At 36.8% G+C, this 27,679-nt stretch overlaps 1 protein-coding gene across 1 annotated transcript in view; it reads left to right on the top strand.

Annotated features, from left to right (window-relative positions):
• LOC135684135 (HEAT repeat-containing protein 5B-like) overlaps window positions 1-27,679 on the top strand; it is a 74,799-nt gene that overhangs the window by 23,178 nt on the left and 23,942 nt on the right. Inside the window, exons 15-30 of the mRNA XM_089110953.1 lie at window positions 4,319-4,669; window positions 5,532-5,721; window positions 6,406-6,741; window positions 7,051-7,239; window positions 14,365-14,571; window positions 16,848-16,954; window positions 17,238-17,315; window positions 17,804-17,872; window positions 18,457-18,636; window positions 19,137-19,351; window positions 19,729-19,853; window positions 21,237-21,466; window positions 22,440-22,731; window positions 24,280-24,559; window positions 24,967-25,144; window positions 26,806-27,013. Of these exons, the coding sequence (XP_088967079.1) occupies window positions 4,319-4,669; window positions 5,532-5,721; window positions 6,406-6,741; window positions 7,051-7,239; window positions 14,365-14,571; window positions 16,848-16,954; window positions 17,238-17,315; window positions 17,804-17,872; window positions 18,457-18,636; window positions 19,137-19,351; window positions 19,729-19,853; window positions 21,237-21,466; window positions 22,440-22,731; window positions 24,280-24,559; window positions 24,967-25,144; window positions 26,806-27,013 (3,235 nt within the window). The remainder of the gene's footprint in view (window positions 1-4,318; window positions 4,670-5,531; window positions 5,722-6,405; window positions 6,742-7,050; window positions 7,240-14,364; window positions 14,572-16,847; window positions 16,955-17,237; window positions 17,316-17,803; window positions 17,873-18,456; window positions 18,637-19,136; window positions 19,352-19,728; window positions 19,854-21,236; window positions 21,467-22,439; window positions 22,732-24,279; window positions 24,560-24,966; window positions 25,145-26,805; window positions 27,014-27,679) is intronic.

Genomic DNA, 27,679 nt, shown 5'->3' with positions numbered 1-27,679 from the left:
ATAAATACACGTACTCGATATTTCCGTGTCGAGGCACCCACCACATAATGCCATATCTTTTTAATCGCTTCTCAAATTTTCCTCGTGTCGATGGTTCGTGCTGTTGCTTCTTCGATTTCTGTGGTTAGCATTAATGCTTATTACGTGCTTCATATACTACTCTCAGTTTGGATTTCTCTGTTCTTTTAGCCTTATTCATATCGACGGTAGTTCAGCAATACTATTTGTTAGAATCACGTAATCCGAACTACAGAAAACCAGTCGTTTATTTTGCATCTATTTTATCTTTGATATACTTGTTCAAAAATCAGGCTTTTCATTATGTCTTCTTGAGTAATCAGAACACTCTTGATTTGTGAATCAGTGTTTTATTTGTTCGAAATTACTATATATGATGAGAATATCAATTTGCAAGCCCAGAAGAAGCATTGTTTTACTCGCTGAACTCTTGCAACAACAGCTAAGGAGGCTTCAGTCACAGTCACAAAAGTTAAACGCTGGTAGTAGCTTTGAATTTCGTGGTTGTGTGTATGAAACGTAAATCAATCAGATGAATGCTTATTTGAATAGGCTGCGTCGTAGAGTTAGCTTTTTGGCAAATTTTCTCTATGAGCCTATACTTTGAAGTAATTTTATGTTTCTATGGTACCTCTATTCTTTTGTTGCTTTTGAGTTTATCGCTGGCTTAGTTTAAACGAATGAAAGTTGCCTTGACCTTTCTTCCATCATAGACCACATCGATCTTCAGCAAATCTCTCCTTTCATTTCCAAGCAGGACTATTAAAAGCTTGTTCTTGTCAACACTTCTTAAGTGCAGGAAAAGCTAAGTTCGAGGCGGAGTTTGCCAAAGGTCAGACTCGTATTTAATCGCATTTTTGTGTTTTCATATTCGCTAATTAATTGTGGAAAGAATGACGCTTTTTGTGTAAGAAGTTAAAAACGGAGCTGACCCCGGCTAATTGCCACATGGAAAAATGTTTCTGTTGAGGATATATTGTAGCAGCCTTAATCTGTATGGAGTCTCCTTTTGTGATGTAAAGGGAATTAGCAGTAAATCTTTGAGACTAAAACTATCCTTTTTGAACCACAATATTTTACATGAACTGACTTAACGAATAAGTTGGATTAAAAGCGGGTGACAGAGTCGTCAGGGCCACTGGTGATTTTCTAGCAGGCGAGGATTTGCGAATAGGGCAATATCTTAGCATATCAGGTCAAGGGGACTTTAAAGGATGTTACATCGATTTTTTATTAAGCGAGATTTGTTCCATTCTAAACAAGACTCAACCACCAACCTCCCAACTTGATTGTGGTAACGAACTGTTTCTCGTGATAACCTTCCATTTTACTGATGTCTACACATGACACCATCTACCAAACTCGCGATGACCTTTTGCTGTGGTTCTAATAGGCGTTATAAGTATTCACATTTCCTTCTACACTTGACCCCTCCTCCATTTTTCTCTTTACTCTTCATGCTATACGCTATCCGTCAGTAATACGGGATGTAATATCTCCTATCTCCTACATCTCTCATGCTCTGTTTGCTATCTCGTGCTGACCACTGAGTTCAATGGTTCTCTTGCTGACCCCTGAAACCAATCTGCAAAAACATTGCTTGCATATGATCGGTACTTAAAACCACCCTTTGGATGTTTTTTTTATACAAGCAGTAGCAAAGCGATGTTAGCGAATACTCTTGGTAGCAGTAGCAACAGAACACTGACCACCAATAATAGTAGGTCTGCTCCTCGCTCCTTGGTCTGATAATCATTGAGAGGCATGTGGATGGAAATGAGGCTCAGGATGCACAGGGGTCCATCCGACAAAATTAATCTTCATGATTAAAGACCCTTGATCATGCCATACATGATTAAAGTTTTCTTGTTGCTATATGCTGTCTTCATGAGGAATTTGCTTGGCATGCCTCTTTTTATAAGAGTGTCTTGTGAAATATTATGTCAAACATGATCTGTTGCATGTTGCACACAGCTTCATCTATAACTACGGCAATGGCAGGAGTGTGCCCACCATTCTAAGAGGACCATAGCAATAAGTAACATGCAATATATCGCCATATTATGATAAAAACTTCGACAACACAACTATGAATGGATCCTCAATAACATAACCAGCAGCTCTAAGTCGTAATTGAAAATCTGGAGGCTTATGCTTCCTTAGATAAAAATCTTATTGCATCCCCAAGATTACACCTTGTTGCGACCAAAGATTGCACCCAAAGGCTATTTCATTGCCCCCCCCCCTCAACCCACTCTTTTGAACAATTGTTTTTCTAACTATTTCCGTTGCGAGTGTGGCCAATGTTTTTAAAAAAACCAGAGCAAGCGTGTTTGGTTGCGCTATTTATTAAAACCATTGGCATTTTGATGCCACTTCTTCAATGTTATCGCAAAGTGATGTAAAAGACGATAAGTGACCTACTGTGGTTGATTGCTTTTTCGATGCTTACAATTGTTAACAAAGCTGAAAAACACAAAGTCTAAGCTATAAAATTACTTCAAATCTCATTGGCAAGCTCATTCTACTGACAAAGTTTCATGTTAATTACAAGTAAACATACTTTTTTAAGCCTAGTTTTTCTTAGTAGGGAGATTTTAGGTCTGTGTGCTAGTTATCTGCTTTTTGCCACCAACTTTTTGCTGCATACGACAGAAAACATGTTGCAAAATCCCAATCCCTGATTGGCTTTGGGTCACAAGAACAACCAATAAAGTTTTCTGAATTGATGACCATATTCCCTCAGTGGATGACACTGCTTACTGGTGGGGCGAAAAAGCAGAAAGAATAGAGGTGTGGTGCGGAAAGGCCCCAGGGGAAATATTCGTGCCCTTGCCCTTTACACGCTCGGAAAAGTGAGAAAACGCCAATTCATGAAATGTTCCGAAATTGCTAGATAACAACAAAATTCCAGGACTAGGAAAACTTTATTCGGGCAGTCATAATTGTACAGTTTATTTTGGCAAGTCAGAAGGTTTTCGAAAACCCCGTTTCCATTTCGACCCGTTTTCATTTCGATCCGTTTTCATTTCGACCCCTTTCCATTTTGATCCGTTTTTATTTTGCTACATTTTCAATGCGGGTTTTTAAATGTATGATTTTTTACTCTGATGAAGCCCTGTATGCCGGGGGGAAATATTGGTATGCATTTTATTTAATTTTTTTTCCAAAAAATTTATCTTATTACATTGGATTCTCGTCGCCGTTTTGCTTTGTACCTGAACTCTATTTTCAAATGTACCCGTTTAATATCAGAATAAGGTGTAATCGGGCAACAACAAATACAGTTTGAACCAGTTTCGTGAAAGATATTTTCGTTTGATCTTGTGATTTAAGTGAAATGAAACTATTCGCTCACGCCAATGGTTTTCAACTGAAATGGAACAAAGCTAAACAAAAAAATGCTAGGGCACGATGTTTCTTAGTCCATTAATCAAAACATTTCAAATGCCGCGTCAAGATGTTACCCCAAAGTCAAACGCTAGATGTTACCCCACAGTGGTTAAAGATGCAAAGATTTAACTCAAGATTATATGAAATCGAAATGGAGCAAGGGCTGAGGTGCGCTTCAGTACAGACGAAAACGATTGCATCTGCGTCAATTCTAACGTCCCTTATCAATAGTCACGTTAAATAAATGAGTCTCTATGCGAGTATTTGATTCCACACATCGCAGATAGTTAAAACACCCGTTCTCTTCGAAACAATGACAGCATAAGTCTGGTTACATTTTTCAATGCTATAATTTGTTGAAACAGGCTTTATCGATTGGCACGTGTAGAGGAAGATGCCTTGTTCTTCAATTTGTAAACGCAGAAACTTGAAGAATTTTTCATGCATTTTTCCCTTGGAAATGCAGCTACACCGTACACAAAGCCTGTTTTAGACCGCATACATTTCCATGAGACCTATATCTATTATGGTTTCAAATGCCTGATTTTGGTCTCTGTGTCTGTAAAGGCTAGGGCACTATAAAACTTATTCAAAAAACGAGTTAAGCTGTCACTGTTTTTGTTTTTATAGTAAGCATGATAGTTAATTGGTCTTGATCAGAATTCATTTTTGTACTGTGGTTTAACTTTCATAGCTTTTCAACATCTGGTTTATTGCACAATGCAAACTGCAAAGCAATTTTGCGCACAATGCAAAGCATTTTTCTGCTCAATGATATTGATGTCACATTGATTTTTTGTCAAGTTTCACATTGTTTGTTTTCTAATTTTTCCCTCACTTTTTTGTTTTTCTATTAAAAAGACTGTTGACAAATTCATGCTTTAATTGTGAAAGTTTCCTCTCTCAGAATATAGCGGAAGTGAAAGCAACATTTGGAGATGAAAGTCTACGAAATTCAGCCAATTCATTAGTGCAAGAAGCCCTCATGAATGCGGAGCCCACGCTACGCTGCGCAGGAGGGGAGGCATTGGGACGGATGGCACAGGTCGTCAATGACTCAAGTTTCGTTGCCCAGATGGCCTTGCTCAGTTTTGAGAAGGCAAAAGCGGCACGTGACGGTGTGCCTCGATCCGGGCATTCCTTGGCGTTAGGATGCCTACACCGTTATGTTGGTGGTATGGGATCTGGACACCATTTGAATAAAAGCGTCGCAATTCTGCTAGCTCTTGCGAAGGATGAAAGCTCATTCTTGGTTCAAGTAGGCTGTTTTTGTAGTTACTCAATTTGTATCTTATTTTTGGATTTATTGCTAGAAACAAATAATAATAATAATAATAAGAGGAATATTTTTACAGGGTAAAACCTTTTCAATACTACGAGTATTGTTATCAATAAGGGCCCTGTTTGAAAGAAAAAAAGATGTAACACATCAAAAATACATAATACAAAATAAAAGCCTTAAAATGTCTTTAAATATTTCTTCTAAAAAAAGTCGAAAATCATTAACAAATGACAATTTCTGTCAAAGATCATAAGCGTAGAACTTCTTGAATAGATGGGACTTCGGTTTTTTGGCTCGTTTTCAATTGCTTATCCATTAATTCTAAGTAGCATCTATGTGAACTGTAAGTCGCTAACCATAGTTTCTACCAAACCCTGTCATTAGACCCCTTTTAGGATACCATAGCTTCTTATGTTTGCCCACTCTTCAATCTATCTATCCTGATTCTTCTTGTACATGATCTACTATCTGAAATAAAGCCCTCCATAGTATTTCAGAAAACTATACCACTGGGTCATCCTCTTGCAACACGTCCAAAAAGCGCAGCTTTTCTTTTTGCAATGAAATCGCTTATTAAGAACATGATTAAGCCTCTTATTTGTGTATTGCACTGTGTATGCTGCCATCCGTAATGAAATATGCGTTAGTTACGTCATAGTCTAGAAATATGGTCACCATTCTGCCTTTCTTCCATGTAATCAAAAGTTCTAGTTGCCATTACAGTCTTCAGAGATGGCTACATAGAAGTAAAACACGATTTTAAGAACCTCGGCACTTTAAATGTTTAGACTATTCTTTATCAGAGAGAAGGTACATTGCTGATTTCCTCTGTCTCCAGGTATGGGCTTTGCACGCTCTGACATTGATCGCCGATTCCGGTGGCCCAATGTTTCGCCAGTGTTTGGAGCCAACGATGTCTGGTGTCCTGGAACTGATTTTGAAAAACCCATCCTCGTCAACTGAAATTCACCAATGTTTAGGGAAATGCATTGGGGCTCTTATTACTTCCATCGGTCCAGAGTTACAAGGTAAATATACTGCACGTCCTGCACTTTACATCTTTCTATTCATTTGTGTGCTTTTTATTCCAGGGTGTTGAAAACGAATCACTAGCTTCTGTATAAAATTAGTAACTCAGTATACTTTGTATAAACTTGCCAATATGATTTTCTACGTTTTCATACCCAATGAAATTTTCCTTTAGATTCGCCTTAAAGAGCACTGCTTAGGCTGTTGCTATGAAACTCTCTTTGAAACAAAGCAACGTCACAGTTTTGAATTGTTGCTTGTTCACAACAATACAAAAACGTTTCATGATTGGATGATTCAAATTTTTATAGCTGTGATAGTTCTTTTAGGTTAAAGTCACTGCATTGCAGCTAAAATTGTAGTACAATATTTGTATGGATTTATCAACATGTTGCAAATTATACATTTTCATATCCGCTGTTAAAAAATTCATTTTCAATTTATTGTTTTCAAGGCTATGTTTACAGAGATCTCTTCATTGAGACAAATAATATCAATATATTTTCATTCACTATACACAATATTAGCAGAATCGATCTTCTTATTGTGCAAACCATGTCTATTCTTTCAATATACAGACGCATTCAACGCAGCAAAACAGTCGATATTTAATGTCCTAGGCTGCTTAAAATTTCTTCTGCCTGTAAATATTTTAATAACACTAACGCCATTTTGTTCCCCAGATACATCAAAGAGCATTCAGAGACTCCGTATGTTTTGCATGACTGCTTGTTCTGTGATGCAAAATAACCCAGACGCTCTGGTACAGGCAGAGGCAATATACTGCCTACAACAACTGCATATTTTCGCTCCGGACTTTCTCAATCTGAGTATATTTATTCCGCAACTTTGTAAAACACTATTTAGTAAACATTTGCTGCTTCGCCGTGCCAGTGTAGCCTGCTTACGTCAGCTTGCTCAAAGAGAGGCCAAAGAGGTTTGTGAACATGGTTTACTCGAAGTTAAACGTTGGACAAATATTAAGAAGAAGATGTTTATGGGAGAGGAGAGTCTAGAGGGTAAGGATGTCTCAAGTTTACCATAGTGAAAGCTGCTTCTGATTGTTAACCTGTTATTACCAGTAATTTTTAGTTTATTAGTAAGTGTTTGAATCGATTGTAGCTTGGTTGTTGGGATATCAAATATTCAGCTCGCTCTACTGTATGGCATAGGTGCAATTTCTATACCTGGGTTTTCTGCCAAAAAGCATTGGTGCATTGTCTTCTTGTATTTTCTGAAGTTTATCCCTTTATGGACTTCCTTACTTTAAGGTATTTTACAGTGATATGACGTCTGCATATCTTAGGCCATATTCATTATCACCCTAGGTTTGCTGTTTACTTTGTTCGACTCTGAAGTGGACCCAAGACTGAGAGCGGACATTAAAGAGAGCATTGTCAGCTTACTGCAGCTCCTATCCTCTGATAATCTACAACATTGGCTAAGCATGTGTAAGCAGGTTTTGCTTGCATCAAAGGCAGAAGCAGACAAGCCACTTGCAAAGAGAGAAGCAAAAGGTATTAAAGTCTACGGTAGTGATTCTAAACAAGGGCTCGAAGCAGAAATGAGCTGTTTAGTAGATTCCTTATTGCTTTTTTCAAGGTGTAAAGTAAGTGTGTACTCTTTGAGGTTAACAGGAGGATAGTGGCACGTAATTTCCTCACCAAAGCTTAAAGTCAGTTATTTTCGGCTTCGAGTCTCTATGCCCTAAAACGTGACCTAAAATGTTCAGCTGTGTTGTTAGTTCCATCAGTGTCAGAGATAAGATTGATTTTTGTAAGGCATATAGAGGTTAGGCTCCCCTCGGTGAGAGGTAATGAAGGGCAAAGCTTCACGTTGATGAACCATTGTTTGATGGCTGAAAGGATCAGGGTTATCAGGTTGAAGATGCCAAGGCTGGCATTCTAGAAGCCAGTTCTAATCGTAATAATTAGGCTATTTCAATGAAGAAGAAGACCATGATCAACTTTTTAACCTGAAAAGCAAGAGGAGGAGTTTCAAAACCCATTTATTGTTTTTGCGGCTTTAGAAACAGCACTGTGGTTTCCTCGAAATTATGTTTCGGGCCAACCATCTTCTAAAGCAGGGCCAAAGTGTTTGATAGCGCTAGTAACGTTGTGATATATTACGAAAAACATATATCGTCAAAGTATTGATCACCATGTTTTTTAGCGTTTGTCTTGAATGCAAATGAACTTTCTTAAACTTTCAAGATATTTCCGTAACCTGTAAAGAAGCCGAGAGTGTCCAGCTCCTTCCTTTCTTTGATGAAGTTAGATGGCGAGCCTCTTTCTCTATATTGTTCGCAGGTGTAGCCTCGCGAAAATGAAGACTGCTTTATAGATTTGGAAGCATAAAACATGGCGGGGGTCTCACATGAAAAAAATTGGCTTTTCGTTTCAATATTCCAAAAAAGTTTACGACATTCCTTCAGGCAGCATGAAGCTTAGAAATTTCTGTTGGTGTTGGAACCATTCACAGCTGTGGTCAAAAATGGCTAGCTATCTTGGCAGGGAATCGAATGTACTTTGGACGTGTTAAAAACAGAAACTGTACTGAGAAGAAAACAGTGTTCTCGAAACTCGCATCTTAAACTAACTTGGCTATTATTCTTATCATAAACTTACCTTTTTTCAGCCGTTTGTTTCGGAACTGGTTTCAGTGGCATTGGTTGTGATCATTGATAGGTCTATTTTATTTTGGAAATTTTGGCAGCGTTTGCATCATGTTTTGTATAACGTTCGTGAGGTTTAATGATGACTTAAAGCTGAATAAATTTGCACGCATACTGGTGGGACAGTGAAATCCCTGTGAAACCCCCACAAAAAGGAACCTGTTGGACTAGAGTTATGGTCCATTTTTGTAGACCTGCATTCAAGCTTTGGCTGCAAGAAAACAAGGTTCTGGAGAAATATATTTTGCCGTTACTCTTAAGCCCAAGTTTTTTTTAGTTTCAGTTATTAAAAGGCGTTAGTTATTGAGGTTTCCCTTATAAGATGTCTTAACTTTATCAACCTCTTTAAAGGTTGATTTTACTGCACTTGGAAAGGATTATTGATCAATGTGGCTTTAGTAAGCAAGCAATGAAGGGCGATTATGAATATATAAAACCCTTTATTTTTGTGGGTTACATTTAAATGATTTTCAAATGCATAATGTAAAAAATTCAAAGATGCAAAATGATCTTGCAATGCAACAAAGCTTTTTAGACGGTCTGTCGAGCTATTCCTACGAATCTTCGGATGACCATAAGCGGCGTTAAATAAGAAGGAGGTTGTGGATGACAATAATAATTGTTTGTGAGTCATGCAGCGTTGTTCTGGCTTTTGAGAAGACGCTTTTCCTTTCTACATATAAAGCTGGAGTATATTTTGATTTTAATCTATTTATCACGTAAAGGATATCGTTTAGCCATTGAGAGCTACAACGGCCTATCAATAAATAGAGAAGAAAAGTAATTTAGTTTCTCCAACAGACATGCAATACTGTAAGATTTATTTACATAGATATTATCTATCCGGAATAATTTCAACAACAAAAGCTGGCACGGAAAAATCCTCTTCTAGTCTATTGACAAATAAGCTTTCGGGACTGTTTGCTTTGTCATTGGACAGAGTTAGAATGTAATCATTTGAAAGAAAGGAAATCTTGAAGCAAAATCCCTCCTGGATTTTCTGGGTCACGCAGTAGGCCTGATGTGTTTATTCTTTCATCCCTTTCGGAAAAAGGACTTCTGTGAGATCATCTGTACGGATAGGATATGTTTATTTTACCACTCTCTTTTGTTTATGGAGACCTATTCAGCTTTTTTACTTCGTTATATCAGCAGATGACTGTAATACCTCCTTGCTTTATGGATACCAAATGGGGAATAAGGTGTTATGTGGCATGCAGTCATCCAGAAATTGCCAGATATGAAACATGATGCTAGAACGATTTTTTGTACCTTCGTTTTTGGTAGTGGTAGGTTCCCCAGCATAAAGAAAGTTGAATAGCTTTTTATTAAGCGAAGACTGTACTTACAACAGGATTATAATCATCATAGCCAGACCCGCTGAGAAGGGGCAGAGGCAAGGGGCAGAGGCAAGGGGCAGAGGCCTGTCCGTAGCTAAGCGAAGTTCCTAGTAGTAGCTACAAGAATTTGCAGTTTTAATGATGTCATAACGGGCCTAATCTTTCTTTTTGTCCCAGACCCCAGATAAGCTAGTTGATATTCGCCAAATGCCTTTTTTGCATTCCTTCGCAAAGTTTTGCAGGGTTTTCCCTTCTAGATTCACTTCAAGCACCTAGCTAAATTATATTTATGCGAAAGGATCATAAGCAGGGCCATCATTGGCGAAGATTTGATGATGACGACTTGAAAGCCTAGTCCAGTTTTTGATATCTGGCACCTAAAAAGTCATTACATTTCTCATTGCACCTCTTCTGTGAAGTTCTACTTCAGTATTCGCAAGTAATGTATTTCACTAGCCTACAAAACATTATCTTATAAGAAAAACCCAATGGTTTTAATTAGAAATTAGCAATTTTTATGTAGCGTCCAGGAGTCAGACAGGCTGTAGTTGATGAAAAGCGAGTTGTACAGTGGCTATTGGCCAATTTAGTGTTTATCATCCTATACCATTCAAATTTCTTCAATGAGACAGCATTCCATCTAAAATAATATGATTTAGCTTTTTCGAAATTGTTCTCCTATGTGTCTTTATGGTTACAAATATTCACGATTTTACCCAAGACAAGTCCCCAACCCATGAGTTCGACTCCTGTCCAATGAGCAGCCTATTGGCAACAATCAGGGGGACACTACATCGCTAGATTATTGCCCAAGCATATGTTTCTACTTTATCAGATTCTCCCTTTCATACAGATTATGTACGAAGTCATCTTTATTTTTGCCTGAATATAATTTTTGCATCTGGTCACTAGGAATACGGTTTGTTGCTATGATAATTTAACACAATAATTCGATGCTATGCAAGGGCTGCGAAAGAGAAGGTGGGCTGAGGGGGCAGCATGAGGGGGTTTTGCGCTGCGTTTTGTATACTGAAACCATACTATTGCTCATGTTGCTGTAGGCCTTTTAGGATATTTAGCGTTTTAGCACCACACATTCGTACTGTGTTCCTCGGTCCGAAGGTCAATGTCTTTCTGAAGTATTTTCCCACGCGACGTAGAGTCACAGTGGAAATGCGAGTACATCTATTTATCTCATTGCTAAAGACTTTCAAGGATTCAAGAGCGTATTTAAATACGGTTACTTTGTTAAGGTAGGATCAGACTGGTCCTAAAAAAGATCAGCCTTCTTCATTGGTGATATTAAATAGCCAGTTATTAGCTGGCCCCAACCAGATTTGCCTAGGATTTCACATAATTGTATGAAATAATAGTACCGGTGCTCTTAACGGTTTCCTGATGTATTATCAACTGGTTAATAATTGGATATTACCATTTCTCAATTTTCATCACTCCCATGATTATCAGAAAGCGTCCTTAGAAATATACGCGGTGCATTCCTGCTTGGCGTCTTTACTGGAAACACGCGTGTTGTATTTTGGGTAATTCAGCCTCAGAATCATGTTTGCCTAGTTGGTTTTATGCTATCAAACTATAACTGCCAAATGACATGTGGATAAAGATTGAAAATTGGTAGAGCCGGATTCAAGTAGAGAATCTTTCGAACATAAAATTTCCTTCTGATAAGAATATCACTGCTGATATGTCATACCCACATTGATAAACTGCATTTTCTCAGCTATTCAGAATCCAATTCCTTCACACTTTTCAACAAGTTTAAATACGATATTGAAATACGTTTCACCTTCAAACGTAACCAGCATTTGGAGTCATCATCGTCTTTTGTTGGAGGGCACTTCCAAAGTTGCTTGTAATCAATGGCGGTTTCAAGGGGGGTCCAGGGGGCCATGGCCCCAAGCCTTGTTAAGAACTGTAAAGAAAAAAGATAGAATTGTAAAAAACAAGAACCCCGCAGATGTTTTTGCCCCGGGCCCCGCAGTCCCCAAAACCGCTGCTTCTTATAATGGAAGCAATTTCAGTTAACTCTTGATTTATTCACGCCTAAAGAAACATGTTGCCCCCTTTCCCCACAGCCACATCAATTCTAGTTTCAAAATAACAAATTACATTCAAGTAGTACATTTCTATATATGATAACAGGGGCGGATCCAGAGCAAACTTGAAGGAGGGGCAGTTGGTAGTGGGGGCGCTTAAAAATTTTCAAAAATTGATGATGAGAGTGCGCTGTATACAACAATTTCAGATCCATTTTCGGAATAAACAACATAACTTTGAGGTAATCCTTGAAGCAAATCAACCTATCGGTCTCAGAATCTTTTTTACCTGATTCTCATTCTTCAAAAGGGGCGCACAATTTCCAAAAAGGGGCGCCAGACTTGCTTTAACTCTTCGAGGGAGGGGCAACTGCCCCTAGTTGCCCCCTTTGTTTGATAATTCAACATGTTTTCATTTTTGAGGGGGAAGACTGCCAATGTCTTTGACAAAAATCCTACTAGTGTTCCAAATCTAATGACAGGCATTGTATTTGACAGTAGATATAGATATCATCTCATCTTCATCATGACAAAGCGTAAAAGGCCGTGTATTAAATTTTCTTGCGTATTGAAGACTTGAGACCAGAATTTCAGTTGAAGCGTCATTACTTAAGTGATATTATTTTGCTACAAAATAAATTACAGTGTAAATTCAATTTGCGTGCGTCATCGTTTATCAGAATTTCTGTATGGATTATCAAAGCTTTCCTGTTTTAGTCCCCTTATCTGTATATACCTTTGGGTTAGGTCATACTTCCTGTCCAGTTTCTTAATTTCCGATTTGGTTTAAGTAATCTTCGCTCGACAAAGTTATCTCTGCTTCGTTTCGGTTAACTGTATCTCCAAATCAAAATATCGAGTTTCGTGTAGTCAACTTTTCCTGCTCTAGTTCGTTACATTTGCTTTCTATTGAAAATAATTGAGTTGAATATAATTGGCTCTGAAATATCGTAATTGAATTTATTTACCATGATACGATGCAACCACAGTTTTGACCATCAACAAGGGCAAGCTTTTCTTTATATGGCAAGGAATGATTTCTGTTAGCATCCCTTAACGTTATGGAAATGCTAGGCGTTACATTGATATTTACTATGCAGAGATTTCAACAAGTATAATTGCATTGAAAAAGTTATCAGCTGAACTACAACTAGCGCAAAGATTATGTTGTTGCTCTTTGTGACCGAAATTGGTGGGTTGTGGGGGTAATTGCTCCCCTCCCCAATGCGATATGACTTTGAATGGTCCCAGAAACCGAAGATGGGCTTTGAGTCAAAAGAAAAGGCGTATGAAGCCATTGACTCGGATTACAGGCTGTGTGTGTCCTACCACTCAGAAAGCTCCACTGTGCCTCGGGCATATTAAGCCAAACGACATTTGCAACTGATATCATTTTGTAATTAACGGGGGACTTTGCAGCCGTTTGAGAGCAACGAGCAAAGCTACGTTACTTTCTTCAGGATTAAACCTTTCAGTTGTGGTATCAGAGGCCATTCGTAGAAACCTCCACAATTTGATAAGGGGCTTCTAAGTAAAGATTTTAATAATAATTCTTAATCCCCCATTCACTCATCATCTTTCTTTAGTCCGCTTATAATTATATATATTTTTATAAAGTTTTAATAACCCCAACATCCGAATCATATCAAGATTTTTCGATTGCAGTTTCGCTCATGAATGTTGTTTATGTCATGGACTAAAATTTTAGCTGTAATGCAGTTACCCGTCGTTGTTTCGCTAAACGGATCTCGACCATTAATAACAGATAATATTAAGACGCAAGGAATCGAGGCTATGTTAGATCAATCGTTTTCTTGTTCAAATTTACTTCGTGGCCAATCTCAATCAGTTTCATTTGATTGCTGCTGTCTCTCGTAATTTAAAATTCTTTTCCAGAATTTTGCTGTCATCTTTAATTTAGGTTTTCACGAAATTGAAACTAAATAATTCTTATGCTTCCGTGATAACAGCTCTTCTCTTTTGTTGTCGAATGTCATTTAGAAAAGACTAAGCTACGGCTATGCTAGGAGAAGTCTTTTAACGGATTTTCTTATTCGAAATGGCTGGTTATAAACAAATAAATTCTGAAGATGAGCAGCAATCATATGACACCGTTGGTATAGAAGTAAACTAAATCCGAAGCAGTTTTGTCGGGTTTAGGGGCGATCTCCTTATGCTAAACATTCTTAGATTCAAGCAAGATTTTGATTCTTTAATGAAAGCAGCTTATCAATTCTTTAATAAAATCAAAAGTTCGAATCTTTCACGAAAGTAATTGTAACAGAAAGGGTTTTCTTAATGGTAACCCCAAGCCTTTGTTGCAAATGATTACCAAACCCCTTCCCCCCCCCCATTTTTGCTTTCTTTTCAACCATAATGATATATATGTCACTTTTATCCGTGTTATTGATTGTGATTTAAATAGTTGTACTATTTTGGGACTTCGATGAACAAGCAAGGTTACGTTTCCCCTGGCTATCTCGTGATAGCCTTCCAAACAACTGTCGTATAACAGCTTTTTGCCGTTTTCTTTTTGTCCGTGAATAAAAACCTTACAGTTCTTTTTTACCCCAGGACGAAACGAAGAACAGGAAGACGAAGATGAGGCGGGTGGCCTAAACCTCAATGCTAGTAGCCAAGACAAGCAAACTGTGACACCAAAATGGCCTACAAGGGTATTCGCTATGGAATGTATTCGAATGATCATTGAAACGTGCAAGCAAATCCCGGCACATCTGGATCTTTCACTTGCCAGGCAAAAAGAACAAATTTCAAATCAGCGTAAGTTTTTATGTCAAATGCTCTTCTGTGTCTCATCTTTCAGGAGATATTGAAAAATTAAGAAACATCATCTTGAAAAACATAATCCTCTTTCGCGAAAGGTTTTTCAAAAGACTCTAGCTTTACCTTTACAAAACATGAGGGCAGTGCATTTTGTTTTTCCATAGACTTATTATCTGTGTTACTTGGAATCTGTTCTATATTTTCATTTTCATTTTAAAATTATTTACCCAGGGTACAAATTCAGTCTAAATACTGTTTTACAATTGACCCTGCAAAAAAAACTACCTACAAAATTAAAACGTTTTATACTGTAAAATTTACAATAAAAATAAAAAGATCGGAATATTGCTAATCAAAGATGTATATATCAAAAAATGATTATTTTTCCTTGAGTTGTATAACTATATGTACAACTATGGTAAGGGGCCAGTTAGGCAATAATCGATTGATCCACGATAATAAAGGGTGGCGTTGAAAGTTTTCAGTGTTCCCAAAGTGGAGCATGTGCTTTTTCGTTTCCAATGGCCTAAATTACAACTTCTTCTGTCGTTTCCTCTTCTTTTAATTTTATTCTACCTCTTTGGTTTGACCCATTTGAGATGTGGTGCTGATTTCCACATATAACTGTATTGTGTCAAGAGAAAAATTCACCTTCAAGTAATAGAAAGTTTCATTTTCGCTCCGAATTTGATTTACTCAACGATGTTACTAATGTGAAGGACAGTGATGTTTTACCTAGATGAATGATTTTCAAAACCCGTCAGTCAAACGAACGAAATTCCTTTCGCAAAGAACTGTACAATGAAAGTCTCTTTGAGCCGCAGACTACAACAGACGCAAAAACATCAAAAGATGAAAAATCTTTAACCTATAAGGAGTGAAAGACGTTGGTTTTGTCTTAAGTTAAATCTTGTTTCTGGTTAAATCTTGAGTCTATGTTATGAATTTTTCTACAGTTCTAAATTTAAAACTTGATAGTAGGTTCTAATGCGGTGGATTTACTGTTTGCTATTATTACTGATTCAATTAACACTCAAGTCATATCTAGGAATTTTATCTCGATAAACCCGAAGAAAATCTCCTTGATTGAATTTCCAGTCTGTCGTTCTAAAAATATCAGTTAGGTTACGCACGTCACAAATTCTTGGTTGAGGGGGATCTATGTTCTTTGTCTTTAGCAGACTTGTCTAGCCTCCCTTCCTGGCAAGGTTTCTCTGACCCATGTTCCCATTTCAACAAACTTTGAAGCTTTTATGAAAGCTTATCTTTTAAACTCTCATCTGCGTCTTTTTTGCTTCCGAATCTCAACTTGTTGCGGTACTTCTGAACCAATGTTCTTGCCACAAAGAGAGTTCTGGTCAAATTTTCTTTGATGCCATATTAAAAATCCCTGTTTCGTCATCATTTACAGTCGATGTTTAAGATTTCAAACAACAGCAGAATGATAATATTTTCTTGCTTGCAATAAATTACTTCTATAAGTCTTGCAGACTGTTTTTGAATTTGCAAACCTATACACTTTAATGGCAAATTTTAAGTGGCATGGGAAATAATGAGTGCTACTTGTATCGTTCCATTCGAAAAGCTGCCAAATGAATACTTTTCTTGCAATGCCACAATATTCGTTTAATTATAACACACTACCTCCATTTCCAGGCGTTCCTAATGTGTTTCCGTGTTACCTATGTCCAGTTGTAGAGCTGTATTCGAATTTACTGGCATTCCTTATTTGGTGTGTCTCCAACAGATTATAATTTCGAAATGAATACTGCCATGTAACGACTTTCCTTTCGAGAATCTTGGCAGTCTACTCCAGTTTTCCAACTTGGGAATTTTTGCCAGCTGAAAATAAATCCTTTCAATGATTGGCTTGTGTCATTCTCCAAATTACGCTTAATTGTTAAAACAGAAAAGAATTTTTTAATCCTGAAAAACCATTTCTTGTCGAAAGAGCTGGTTTCATGCCAACTACATGAGACTGATGAAGTAGTTTAGATAACCATGACGAAATCCTATCAGGATTAAAGCTCACAAATGTCTTATTTCTGGCCACTTTAACCTAATCATGTCCACAATAAAGGCTGCTTGGTTAGCAATCAAAAGTTGTCGTCAGTGTAAAGGAATGTAGAGAAAATGGTTACAAGGCTCTCCCCTCAAATTATTATTCTTCTCTTTTGGTTAATTTCCATCTTCGAAAAAGCTTTTCATTAATTGCATTTTATTTCCGGTGCAACATAAATATTTTTACAGTAATGTTTCTTTTTTTCTCTAAGAGGGTGAATTCTTGGTCATGCATTTGTCTGAGCTGGTGAGGATGGCATTTATTGCTGGCACTTCAAACAACGACCAGCTGAAGCTCGAAGGCATCAAGGCATTATTGGTAAATTGCTTAATTCGCTTCCATTTATGGTTTTAAGCTGCTGCAAATGTTTATGTCAAAGATGCCATAACGTGAAATTAATGCTTTAAAATAACAGTACTGATAAAATATGAAAGGAAATAGAACGTCAGAGCAGGAAACACGGTTATTTATGTCTTCAGTAGCAACTTGATAATATCTACTGGTCATTTTTCTGCTTTAAATGGAAAAGCTTTACAATTTCGAATACTATTTGTCAGAACAACCGCAATTGTGTGACATTTCTGATATAATTTGATTTTAGGATGTTGTTCAGCTTTTTGCAAAGTCCGAAGATCCTGACATTCCAGGCCACGTGATCCTAGAACAATTTCAGGCTCAGGTATGCCCTGTAGATCATCTTATTAGGTATGTTGAATTGAGGCCTCAAATTGGTTTGGAGAGGCATGCTCCATTCAACACAGTATGCGTGATGAATTAGCTATGGATAGGAAAAGTTCTTGTTAAAGAGTTTTATTTTGAAATTTACAAGCCTCCAACTGCAAAGAGAATTTTAACGTTTACAGAGAAACAAAACGGAAAAATAAACTGATACAGGCTTCCAAAAGAAGTCTTATTGTGACAACAAAAATCTAGCATTATGTTTATTTTAGCCAAATAAATTACATTACAAACTACAGCGGAGTAGCACTCTGGGCAGGAGAGTGATGGAGTGGCACATGAAATTACACTTAAGAAAATAGGCTTTAATTTCTTCGAGTGTTTTTTTAAATTTATAATGCTAAACCGCCCCAGTGGCGTACCCTGAGAGGCTGACAGCCTTAACAAATATCTTAGTTTTTTTTGACAAGTTTTTTTGTCTTGTTCTAGGTCGGTACTGCTTTAAAGCCAGCATTCACTCCATCAACACCACCGAACATTATTGCAATGGCATGCGAAGTAAGATATTTATTTTCGAGATTATTTTTATAAGATATAAATTAGGCTATATTTTTGAATTTTCATGTCGAATTAAGTAGCATTTTAACAAGTAGCTTTAGTAACATTCAAAATTTAGGCTTTTATTTGATTTAGCTAAAGCTGGGCACCATATTTTGAATAGATTATTTGCTTTCTACTATTTAGTGGAAATGATATATCGAAGTTCTGAAGATGTTTTGCATAGAGGCAAACCACTCTTGTAAGAAATCTCTTTTATAAGATAGCGTAGGCTACAAGGGCATTTTAGGCCACCTAAACAAGCACATTATTAACCCTAATTCATTAGAAAGGTCTTTGTTGAAATTGACAAGCAATTTTGTTTGCTTCAGATAATTTGCTTTACAGACCTTATGACGTGTAACCGTTGGCTTTACTGAGATTTTTAGACAGCAAATTATTATTGCTGCTCTATTTTCTTTTTTTTCTGTTAGTATTAACGTGAAAATGGTGCTCCTAATCTTGCCTTTCAAGATTTCATAAATATTTCTTTGCCTCAAAGATGTTAAAAACATGACAAAATTTACTTATCCATTTAATGCTAGGTTTGCAGTGAGTGGATTGGAAGTGGGATATCTCGTGACATCAACGACGTCAGGCGCATTCAACAGATGCTTACGTCATCTTTGGCAAAAATCAGCTCACAAGAAACGAGAACGGACCAAATTTACAGCGAGAGCTCTTACACTTTAGAAAGTCTTGCAGTCTTGAAAGCATGGGCAAAAGTACATACCAATTTCATTGATAGCTGCAATTTTTGGGATTTAACCTTTCCTTTGCATAATGACAACAGCCAGAATGCAATTGATATTGCAAATTTGATTTTTCGCCATCCTTGTTTATATTCTGCCCATTGAGAGCTGTTTCTTAAAGAATCAAATTGGAGGATGATTTTTTAAATGAATTTTTCCTGCTATAATGCTGTAGTCCTAAAACAATTGAATATTATGCCTCGGCGTCCAGTTTTTGAAATATATTCAAAGATCGTCATTTTAAAAATTGAGTTGAATAGGTTAACGTTCCTTTATGATTCAACTTTTTCTATTCATCCAGGATTAAGAACATCTTACTTTCGTGTCAGATTAGAAATCACTTTCTCATATAACTTCCAATACAAATTGTGAGTCTTTTTCACAGAACAGCAACAAGATATCACTAATTTATAATGTTTGATACAATTTCTTTGAATTTGCCTTTAATCAAGCTGGTTTATTTTTCCTAACAGATTTACATCATGGCAAAGCAACACGAAGAGGCACCGCCAAAGGCAGAAGATGAGCTCGATGGCCCATCATCTGGAGGACAATTGCTTGAACTGGTGGAGAAGGACCTCCGGCTACTTGCCAAGCACTGGATAGAGGTTTTAAGAGATTATGCATACCTTATGTTGCCAAAGCAATACCATTCACAGCTGCCAAGTGACGGAGGAACTTTTTACAGGTTCAATAATGTTCTCTTTTCTTTTTCAACTTTTTTAGCATTAGAGCTAAATCATTTTCTGTAAAATTACACCCCTTTAAATAGAGATTTATCTAGAAAAATGACTCTTATCTTATCGAAATAACGTTTACAAGCAAGTGTTAGGACGTATCAAAAAGTATTGTTTAGAGACGCGGTGCTCTCGATCTGAAGAGAGCATTCTGCTGAACATCATTTACGCTGAACATATTTGAAACTTTGGAATTTGTTGAGCGATTTTCAAGTTGAATATGAGTCATATTTATTTGTTTTGTGACCTTAGATTTTTTTGTTGGCACAGAATTGTAGTAAGTAAAGAAAGAATGGACCAATAAGCAGGTTTTATTCCATTTTTCTAGACAAGAAACGATCGAAGAAGTTCGACCTCATTACCGCAATGCTTGGCCCTCTATAGCGCATGCCTTTACTCTATGGTTGACAAGTCACGGTTTTCCGAATCCAGAAGAAACTGTCCTTGGGGCTGGTTTGTAGATGTTTCTGTCAATATTCCGTTTATTCGAAGTTTTAATACAGTCAGGACCTTTCTTTCCCCGTCCAAGAGAGACTCTCTTACTGATGTTTATCACGATTGTGCTGCTAGAACGGGTGTCTTGAAAAGGAGGGAATATTCCTCTCTTAAACCCCATCATTGGGTTCTAGCATAAATGACTAATGGGAAAAGTTAAAGGAATTTTGTTTATTATAAAGAATTTTTCCACACCAAGGTAACCGCAACAGCACTGTTTGGGTATCCACTCCCTTTCCTAGATTGACAAAAACTGCATCCTTGTGTTCGCAAGGAAATTCTTCTATGGATGAAAAGGCCCATTGAAAAATTTTGAAAACATAATTTTTAAAGAACTTGTGGGTAACTGTGAGATGTTTTTTATAGGAAATTAGCAGGTTTGAGTGACGCAATGTGCCTCTAAAGTCGATAGCACATCAATATATTATAGGATCTGCACCATCTAATATTTTGAGAACACTTTTGTATAGCTAAGTGATCATCATCGCTGCAATGATTTTCAATTTTCTAAGATTTATTTTTTAAGATACATTTTTTATGAAAATCTAAATCAGGGCAATTTATTATATAAAGAAACGATTCTGACAATGGTACAAATTTTCGAAATAAAAAAGGATTGCTCTACGTGAATAGGTTTCTTTTGGAATCTGTTGTTTCATTAAACGGTTGCATTGAATGACCAGCTTGCATTCTACATGAATAATGGGGTTGTTTAGTATGTCTGAGTAAGGAAAATAATTGTCAATGCATATGCAATAAGGGTTACATTAAGGGTAAGTAAGGAAGAACCTTTTTGAGAACTTGTTTTGGATTTGTACACTGTTTTTCATAAGAATACAATTTTTGCTCAGGCAGAAGAAATTTCTTCAGAAGCCTTTCAGTCATAGATCATTCAATCATATTTTGGAAATGAAGCACACTAGCACAATCTTGATGTGTGTACCCCAAACTTTTTGGGTGAATGTAACCCTTTTTGCTCCAAATCGCAAATAGATATAAAATCTAGCTGTCGTTTAAATTTGATCCTATAATAACGTAATCAATGTAAGTAAATTGTACCAGGAAAAATTTTTTAAAATAAATAACGACGTTTCGAGCATAGCTCTTTATCAAGTCAAAGCTCTTAACGTCGTTATTTATTTTAAAAAATTTTTCCTGGTACAATTTACTTACATTGATTACGTTATTATAGCATCATATTGTATTAGTCCTGTATAAGTTTAATCCTGGTTATTACTCTCAATCAGTTCATAAGTCTCAACCCTTTTGTGCTCCAAATTCCTAAAAAATTTGTTCATCATAAAAAAATGTGTAATTTTTAATTGTTTTTTATCATTTCAGCTGATGAGGTGCCACCTCCTTCAAATTCCGACGCATCAACCATGTTTGACTCTCCAAAATGTCCTGAAGACATCAACAAAGACAGATATAATCTGATATCTGGAGTTTGCCTTGAAGCCCTGTGCTCTCAATTTGTGATGTATTCAGATGAAGACTTTCGTTACTGTTTGTGCACAGTGCAGTCGCTACTCGAAACGGCCTTTGGCAGACAACGTTTGACCCAGCAAAAGGTATCTTCGTCAGCTTTGGAGATGCCCATTCATAACCATGTAATACGATTCTTTGTCGACTATGCCGCTTGAGCATTTTCTTTCGCATACGCTGTGTCTACTGATTATCACTTCGGTGCTTCTTAAGAAGTTTTTATCTTAAGACGGCATTTTTGTGTTGGGCGTCACGTATACCTACGCAGTGTAGCGAGATTAGCTTAGCAAAAAGTGAGTCATGAATGATCTTACTGTTCGAGCTATTTAGGCCAGTCGTTTCTGTTATTCGTTTTTTGTTGAGGAAGTGATATAAATGGTGATAAGGGCCTCATAAGATGAAATTTTATTAAATTTAGTTGTAGATGGCTTTAAAAAAAGCAAACATTTGAGTAAACTAAAGCTTTTCGTCTGACCCTCTTCAGAGTTTAAAACGTCAGAACATAGATCGAAAACTCTACGCTAGGAAATATATATACCCAGTTGTGGATCGAAATAGGCCAATCAGAAACGCGAGCACATGACTCTTGAGGTTGCCCAATCAGTTCCGCTTGCCTATTGAGAATGTTACCAATGGAGTCCTAAGGTGAAAACGAACTCCTTTTGTCTACACAGTAGCGGTTTCTTCGTGGTAATATAGATAGATTCCAAAACTGCTAGACACATCAAACACTTGTATTAAACACATCAAATGTTTATCTGTCATGACATATCGTTTGCTAATGTTATTGAATAGAGAATCTCCGCTCTATACCATCTACTGTTTTTTCGCAGCAAAATGTTGCATGTCTCGAACTTGTTGCCTCTATCCAATGTAGATTTTGCATGTCTACAAATTGTCACCCTCATAACTTAAGGTCACATTATGAGCAACCAAGCCTCAACGTTTTGTAAAAATTAAGAACAGCCAGCTCCCAAGTTTACTGGTTCCTGTTACGTTGAATATGTTTGACGTTGTGTTGTTTTGCTTGAAACTGAATAAGCGGTTTTCATTTTCCAGGCTTTATCAACGGAGCTTCTGGTCATAATTTATCGAATTCTGTTAAGTAAAGATGACCCAGAAACCGAACAGCGTGTACTCAACATAACGAAGCAGGTATCAAAAGCCGCGTTGGAATTGATTGAGAAAACACGAAAAGATGATAACGACACTGCTGAAAATGAGATCGTGCAAGGTGCCAGCGTTGTGTTTTCATTTTTGGAAGTTTCGCTGCTTGTTGTATCAAAATATGCCCCAGATATGATTCCTGCTGCTACCAAGAAGCCAAAAATGCATTCCTCAAGAAAAACCAGTAAGCAAACTATAGTTTTTTCCGTGTCCTGGTAGAATCCCTCTTAGCTAAGCAAAATATCAGGACATTTTTTACTAATGTTACTGTTTTTGCGATAAATTATATTTTTTTTTGTAGAAAAAAGTTGAAGTGTTATAAAAAATGTCAATAGAATATGAAATTGAAACAAAAATCTAATAGAACTTTTTAGATCCTTCTTTATAACTGTCTTTGTCACAACCTTCATTTGATATTTATCTGCCAACGCTAAATTTTTCGTAATCACTTTGCATGCCTAGGGGGCATCTTTTCCCCACCTCTTTATTTGCAACTTTTTCTAGATATGATCAAATTCCAATGTGCATTTTATTATCACATCAGCAGCCTAATACGTAAAGAACTTTTCGGTTTCCTGTTGTCTTAAGATTTTAACTCTAACTATGTTTCATAATCCCTTTACTCTCTCTTGCAAATTAATGACTTCTATCGAAATTGCCTGTTCTTTATTTGCTGATTTCCGCGCGACGAACATCCGCAGGCATTTTGGTCAAATTAGGGATTGTTTAGGCCAGCTTTTTGTATAATCGTTTCGCAATTCAACTAGAAGTTACATTTAAGTAAACAAGCGGCTCCTGTGTTACTCTTTGCTTGTGTTTTAGAGGGTTTGGCCTTGATTGAAGGGTGAATCATGACTGAACTTAACAGCTGTATAAATTTTGGGTAGACATTTTGAACTATTGTTACCAGTAGTAGGTAGTGTGTTTCTTCACTAGATATTGAAGGTCCAATTCAAATCAAGATGATTGGTTTGTGTAAAAAATTGATCCAAATTTTCACATGATAAAATATCTTCATTGCGCTGATATGATTACGTTCTTGCGAAATTTCAACCAAGATTCATTATTTTTTGACTACATTTTAGTGTTACTTCAAAACTTTGCCTAAAAATAATTAAAATAGAACATTTCGCAATCCATTCTCATTTTATAACAAGAAAAATCCCACTTGTTCTCCGGCAAATTTAATGTATGAGTAGGACTCCTCGGACGAATTTATGTAGATATATGAGAAAAAAATTTCGTTGCTTATATTCTGTACCGTTTTGTTCATTTAATGCATTTCCTTAATTAGAAAGCTTCACCTTCAAATGAAAAATGAAAAAGGTTCTGCTACCTTCCATAAATGTTGTTACCAACCCTGGTATTTCACAGCTACGCTGGTAATCCATAGTAGATTTTTTGACTTCGCAGCCTCCAATTTAGAATCCAAAACTAGCAGTTTTCTGCACATGCCAAGAACAGGCCAAAACCCTCGTAAAAAAGGCTGGCCACATTCATCATAACACCAAAATATGAATCAAAATTTTATTTTATAAAACATTCACAATTAATTTGAGGCGATTATTGGCCAACATTTTAATTAGTCCTAGTCTTATCTTACTCAGATCCCTTGCTATTTTAGTTTGAAAACATCAATAGAGTTGATAAACCACTAAAACCAGAATTGTGAGAAGTTTATTTATGTGAAAATGCTTCTGTCGTAAATATATCGGTTATTCTTTCTGTGTAGGTTTCCCTTCTTGTGGGCCAGCAGAACTGCTTTCTCAAGTGTCCGTTCTTCTGGCTGATATTCCAAACATCTGCACTCCAACTGCAAGCATTGAATGTCTACCAAGTGTGTTGTATTTACTTAACGGAATTATCAAGTACCATTGCAAGAGTGTAAAGTCTCAAGAAATGGGAGAAAGAGAGTCGTTTCAAAGGGTCATCCAGAGTGTTAGGAGCGTTCTGACTTCACCCTTCTTAAGCAATGATGACGTCAAAGCTGACTGGGTCAAACTTTTACGAAGGTTTGTAATGCTACATGGATTATTTTGCTTAAGCTCAAGGCCCATATCAACGGGGGCCATGCCCCCACTTTCTATCAAAACAACAATGCATTTAGGAAATTCTTTTGTTACGATTCTTTAATTCATCCCTGACCCCCTCCAACTTTCCAACTTGCGTCCGAGCCCCTAATGCATTATAAGTTTCAGATGCTGCCTTGCTAGGTATGAAAATTGAATGTTATTCCCAAAACGAAGTGAAAGTGACAGTAGGACATGCATGCAAGGGGGTAATATTTTCTTCGCTGCTTTCTTTTCGTCCTTGCTAAGTTTGAATAATCTCTTCACGTCAAATTCATATTTTATTTGTGCATGATTTATAAAGTTGAATTGCTTAGATTTTCTGTTCATAATTTGTTATCTTTTTATAGTTTTCTGGTTTCTTTACTCGATGCTGCAGAGCAACCTCTGGAATTTGATCGAGAGAAAATGCTTGTTGTTTTATCAATTTTCCTGTTAACTGGCAGAAAGGATGTCGTGGAGCCCCTCGAAATATTAAACAGAATAATTCAACTTTTCGTTCAATTTATCCAAGACAAAGATCCTAAGGTATTCATTTTTTTCATCATCCGTTACGAATTTTTACACATTTTGTATCTGAAAATTCACTTCAGAACTAATGAGTTTTATCACAGCCCTTTTCATGAATGAATCTGCAACCGGATTGCCGACTGCTCGAGAGTTTAAGCTAATAGGTGCAATCAATCGCCCTATCAACTGAAGGAGCCCTCAATGCCAGAGCAACATAGCAAATTGCTTCTTCATTGTCTTGCTTCCGTCATAGCGCATACTCCATAGTCAAATGAAAACGCTGCTTTAGTGATATATGCTCGGATGGTCCTGTTAGAACCATAAGATACAACCATTATTTGCGCTTCAAATAAACCGTCAGTGCTTGCACTGCAAATTGGTGTTTTTATTTCGTTCGATTTTATTTTAAGAGTGTGTTTGAATGCACCCATTTTCATAGCACTATTTTCAAAACAGATATATTTTAATGTGAATTGAGAAGTGTTTTTAGAGAAGCAGTTGAGTTTTAGACAAGTGCCAATGCTAATTATAGGTGCGGCAAAAAGTCATATGTTAAGCAAAATACTATTGCCCACCAGTTGTGCAGACCTCCATTCGTGTCTGTTTGACATATTAACTATAGTTTTTACAAGGGCTTCGTCGAAACTCCCTGAACCAAGGCTAATTTTAATAATTTGTGTACTTTTATTGTACTTTTGTACTTTTTTGTACTTCATGGTACAAGCATCCTCTTTAACAGGCACTTCTCATGCATCATATATCATGGTCACCTTAATTTTTTATGATTGACTTTGGCCCATTAATGCTGCATCTTTACTAAACCACTACAAAAACGAATATACAATGCCTGCCGAAAGTACTTGGAACACCCAGCAATTTACGCTGCATTTGATATCTTTCATTCCTTTCATGAAGAAAAAATTACTACTTCCGCCCCTTTTCCCCCTAAAACAATGCTGATAATTTAAAGAAATATCGTAAAAGAAGCGCAAAAGAAAGTGCTTCCTAAAATCCTAACCTGTTTGATAGCAAACCAACATTGTTCTGTAGGGGAGAGGGGGGTGATTGATTTTGACCTTGGAAATTGGCGTTAGTGTTCCAAGACTTTTGGCAAGCATTGTAGGTATTCTCTGTGGTTTTGTCTTTCCTTATTCAATCAGTACCGTAAATCCTCGAATTAGCCCCCTGGAGGCTTATTCATTTTTGATATTTTTGGATGGGGGATTATTCAAGGAGGTGGGCTTATAAAATTATTGTAGACATTAAGAAGACATTATTAAAAGACCTCGTTTTTTTTAGTAGGAATTTCTTTATGAAAGTATGAATTTGTTGTGGTAATTCAATAAAACACCATAGGCAACCTCAGATGGCAAAAATTATCAAATGGAGGGGCCTATTGATAATTTGTAGTTCTAGGGTGGGGGCTTATTCGAGGGGGGGCTTTTTCAAGGGGGCGGATTTACGGTAATTGTCAGTTGTTAGATAGAGGTCGTTTCATTTTTTAGCATCACCTTGATGTAAATTTAAAAATCATGTAGCTGATATCACTTTGCTATATTTGCTATTTGTGGGTCTTATTAAAGCTTTCTATGTGAATAGAACCTTTTCCAAGATTGATGATGTATTCCTTTGTAATAAACAGAAAAACTAGTGGTGTTTAAAAGTCAATTTCTTTGTAGCTCAACCTCAATGCAGTGAGAATTCTTGGATCAATCATAAAATCTACAGATACATCTATTTCCTATAATTTCATTCATGGATGCATCCCTCAAATAATTGATAAAGTTGAAAGTCAAGTATCCATAAATTCAGAGTTAGAATTCAATTTCTGCATTGAAGTATTCAATTTGCTGGAAACATTGGTTGGCATGGCACCGGAGCATTCACGTAAGTGTCAGTTGTTATGAAATTTCCACACTGCAAGGCTCATTGTGACACACCATCTTTGTTTGATCAATAAAAGAGGTCCATAATTGCATAGTAATATCATCCACTAGAATCGAAGGTTGACACAATTTCTGTCTTCTAATCACCTTCTCTCGAGTTTCCTTGAGAGTAACACCTTGATTTAGGATTTGGGTGAGAAAGTGGTACATAAAGGCTAGTTTTCATATGACATAATTCATCAGCAATGGTCCGAAGCGGTGTTCTGTCCTAAGGGGCATCGCCAAAGGAGGTATGGGGAGCGCTGTACTCCCTGTACTTTGTCCGTTGGCACAAAAATTATTTTTACCGGGTAAAGAATAAAATTCTCATTACATCCTAGTTAGTAAAATTGTAACCTTTTTGTAATAATTGTAACGTATTAATATTTCTGTAGCAATTTTTTGGCGGCACAATATTTGAAAAATGGCTTTGAAAAAAGCAAAAACTTCACAACATATCAAAAGCTTTTCGTCTGACGCTCTTTGGAATCTTAAAACGTCAGAATAAGACTCCCTAAGAATAAGATGGAAAAATTATACCCAGTGTGGATCGAAATAGTCCAATCAGAAAAACAGAAGCAAATGACGGGTTTGTTAGCAAAAATCATTACTTTGCCCCTCCGTAAAT

This window comes from Rhopilema esculentum, chromosome 10, assembly GCF_057945365.1.
Source record: "Rhopilema esculentum isolate cy_ngs chromosome 10, ASM5794536v1, whole genome shotgun sequence".
NCBI classification, from domain to species: Eukaryota; Metazoa; Cnidaria; class Scyphozoa; order Rhizostomeae; family Rhizostomatidae; genus Rhopilema; species Rhopilema esculentum.
The sequence above is the reverse complement of the archived record's forward strand: the minus strand, read 5'-3'. Positions and strand labels throughout refer to the sequence as shown.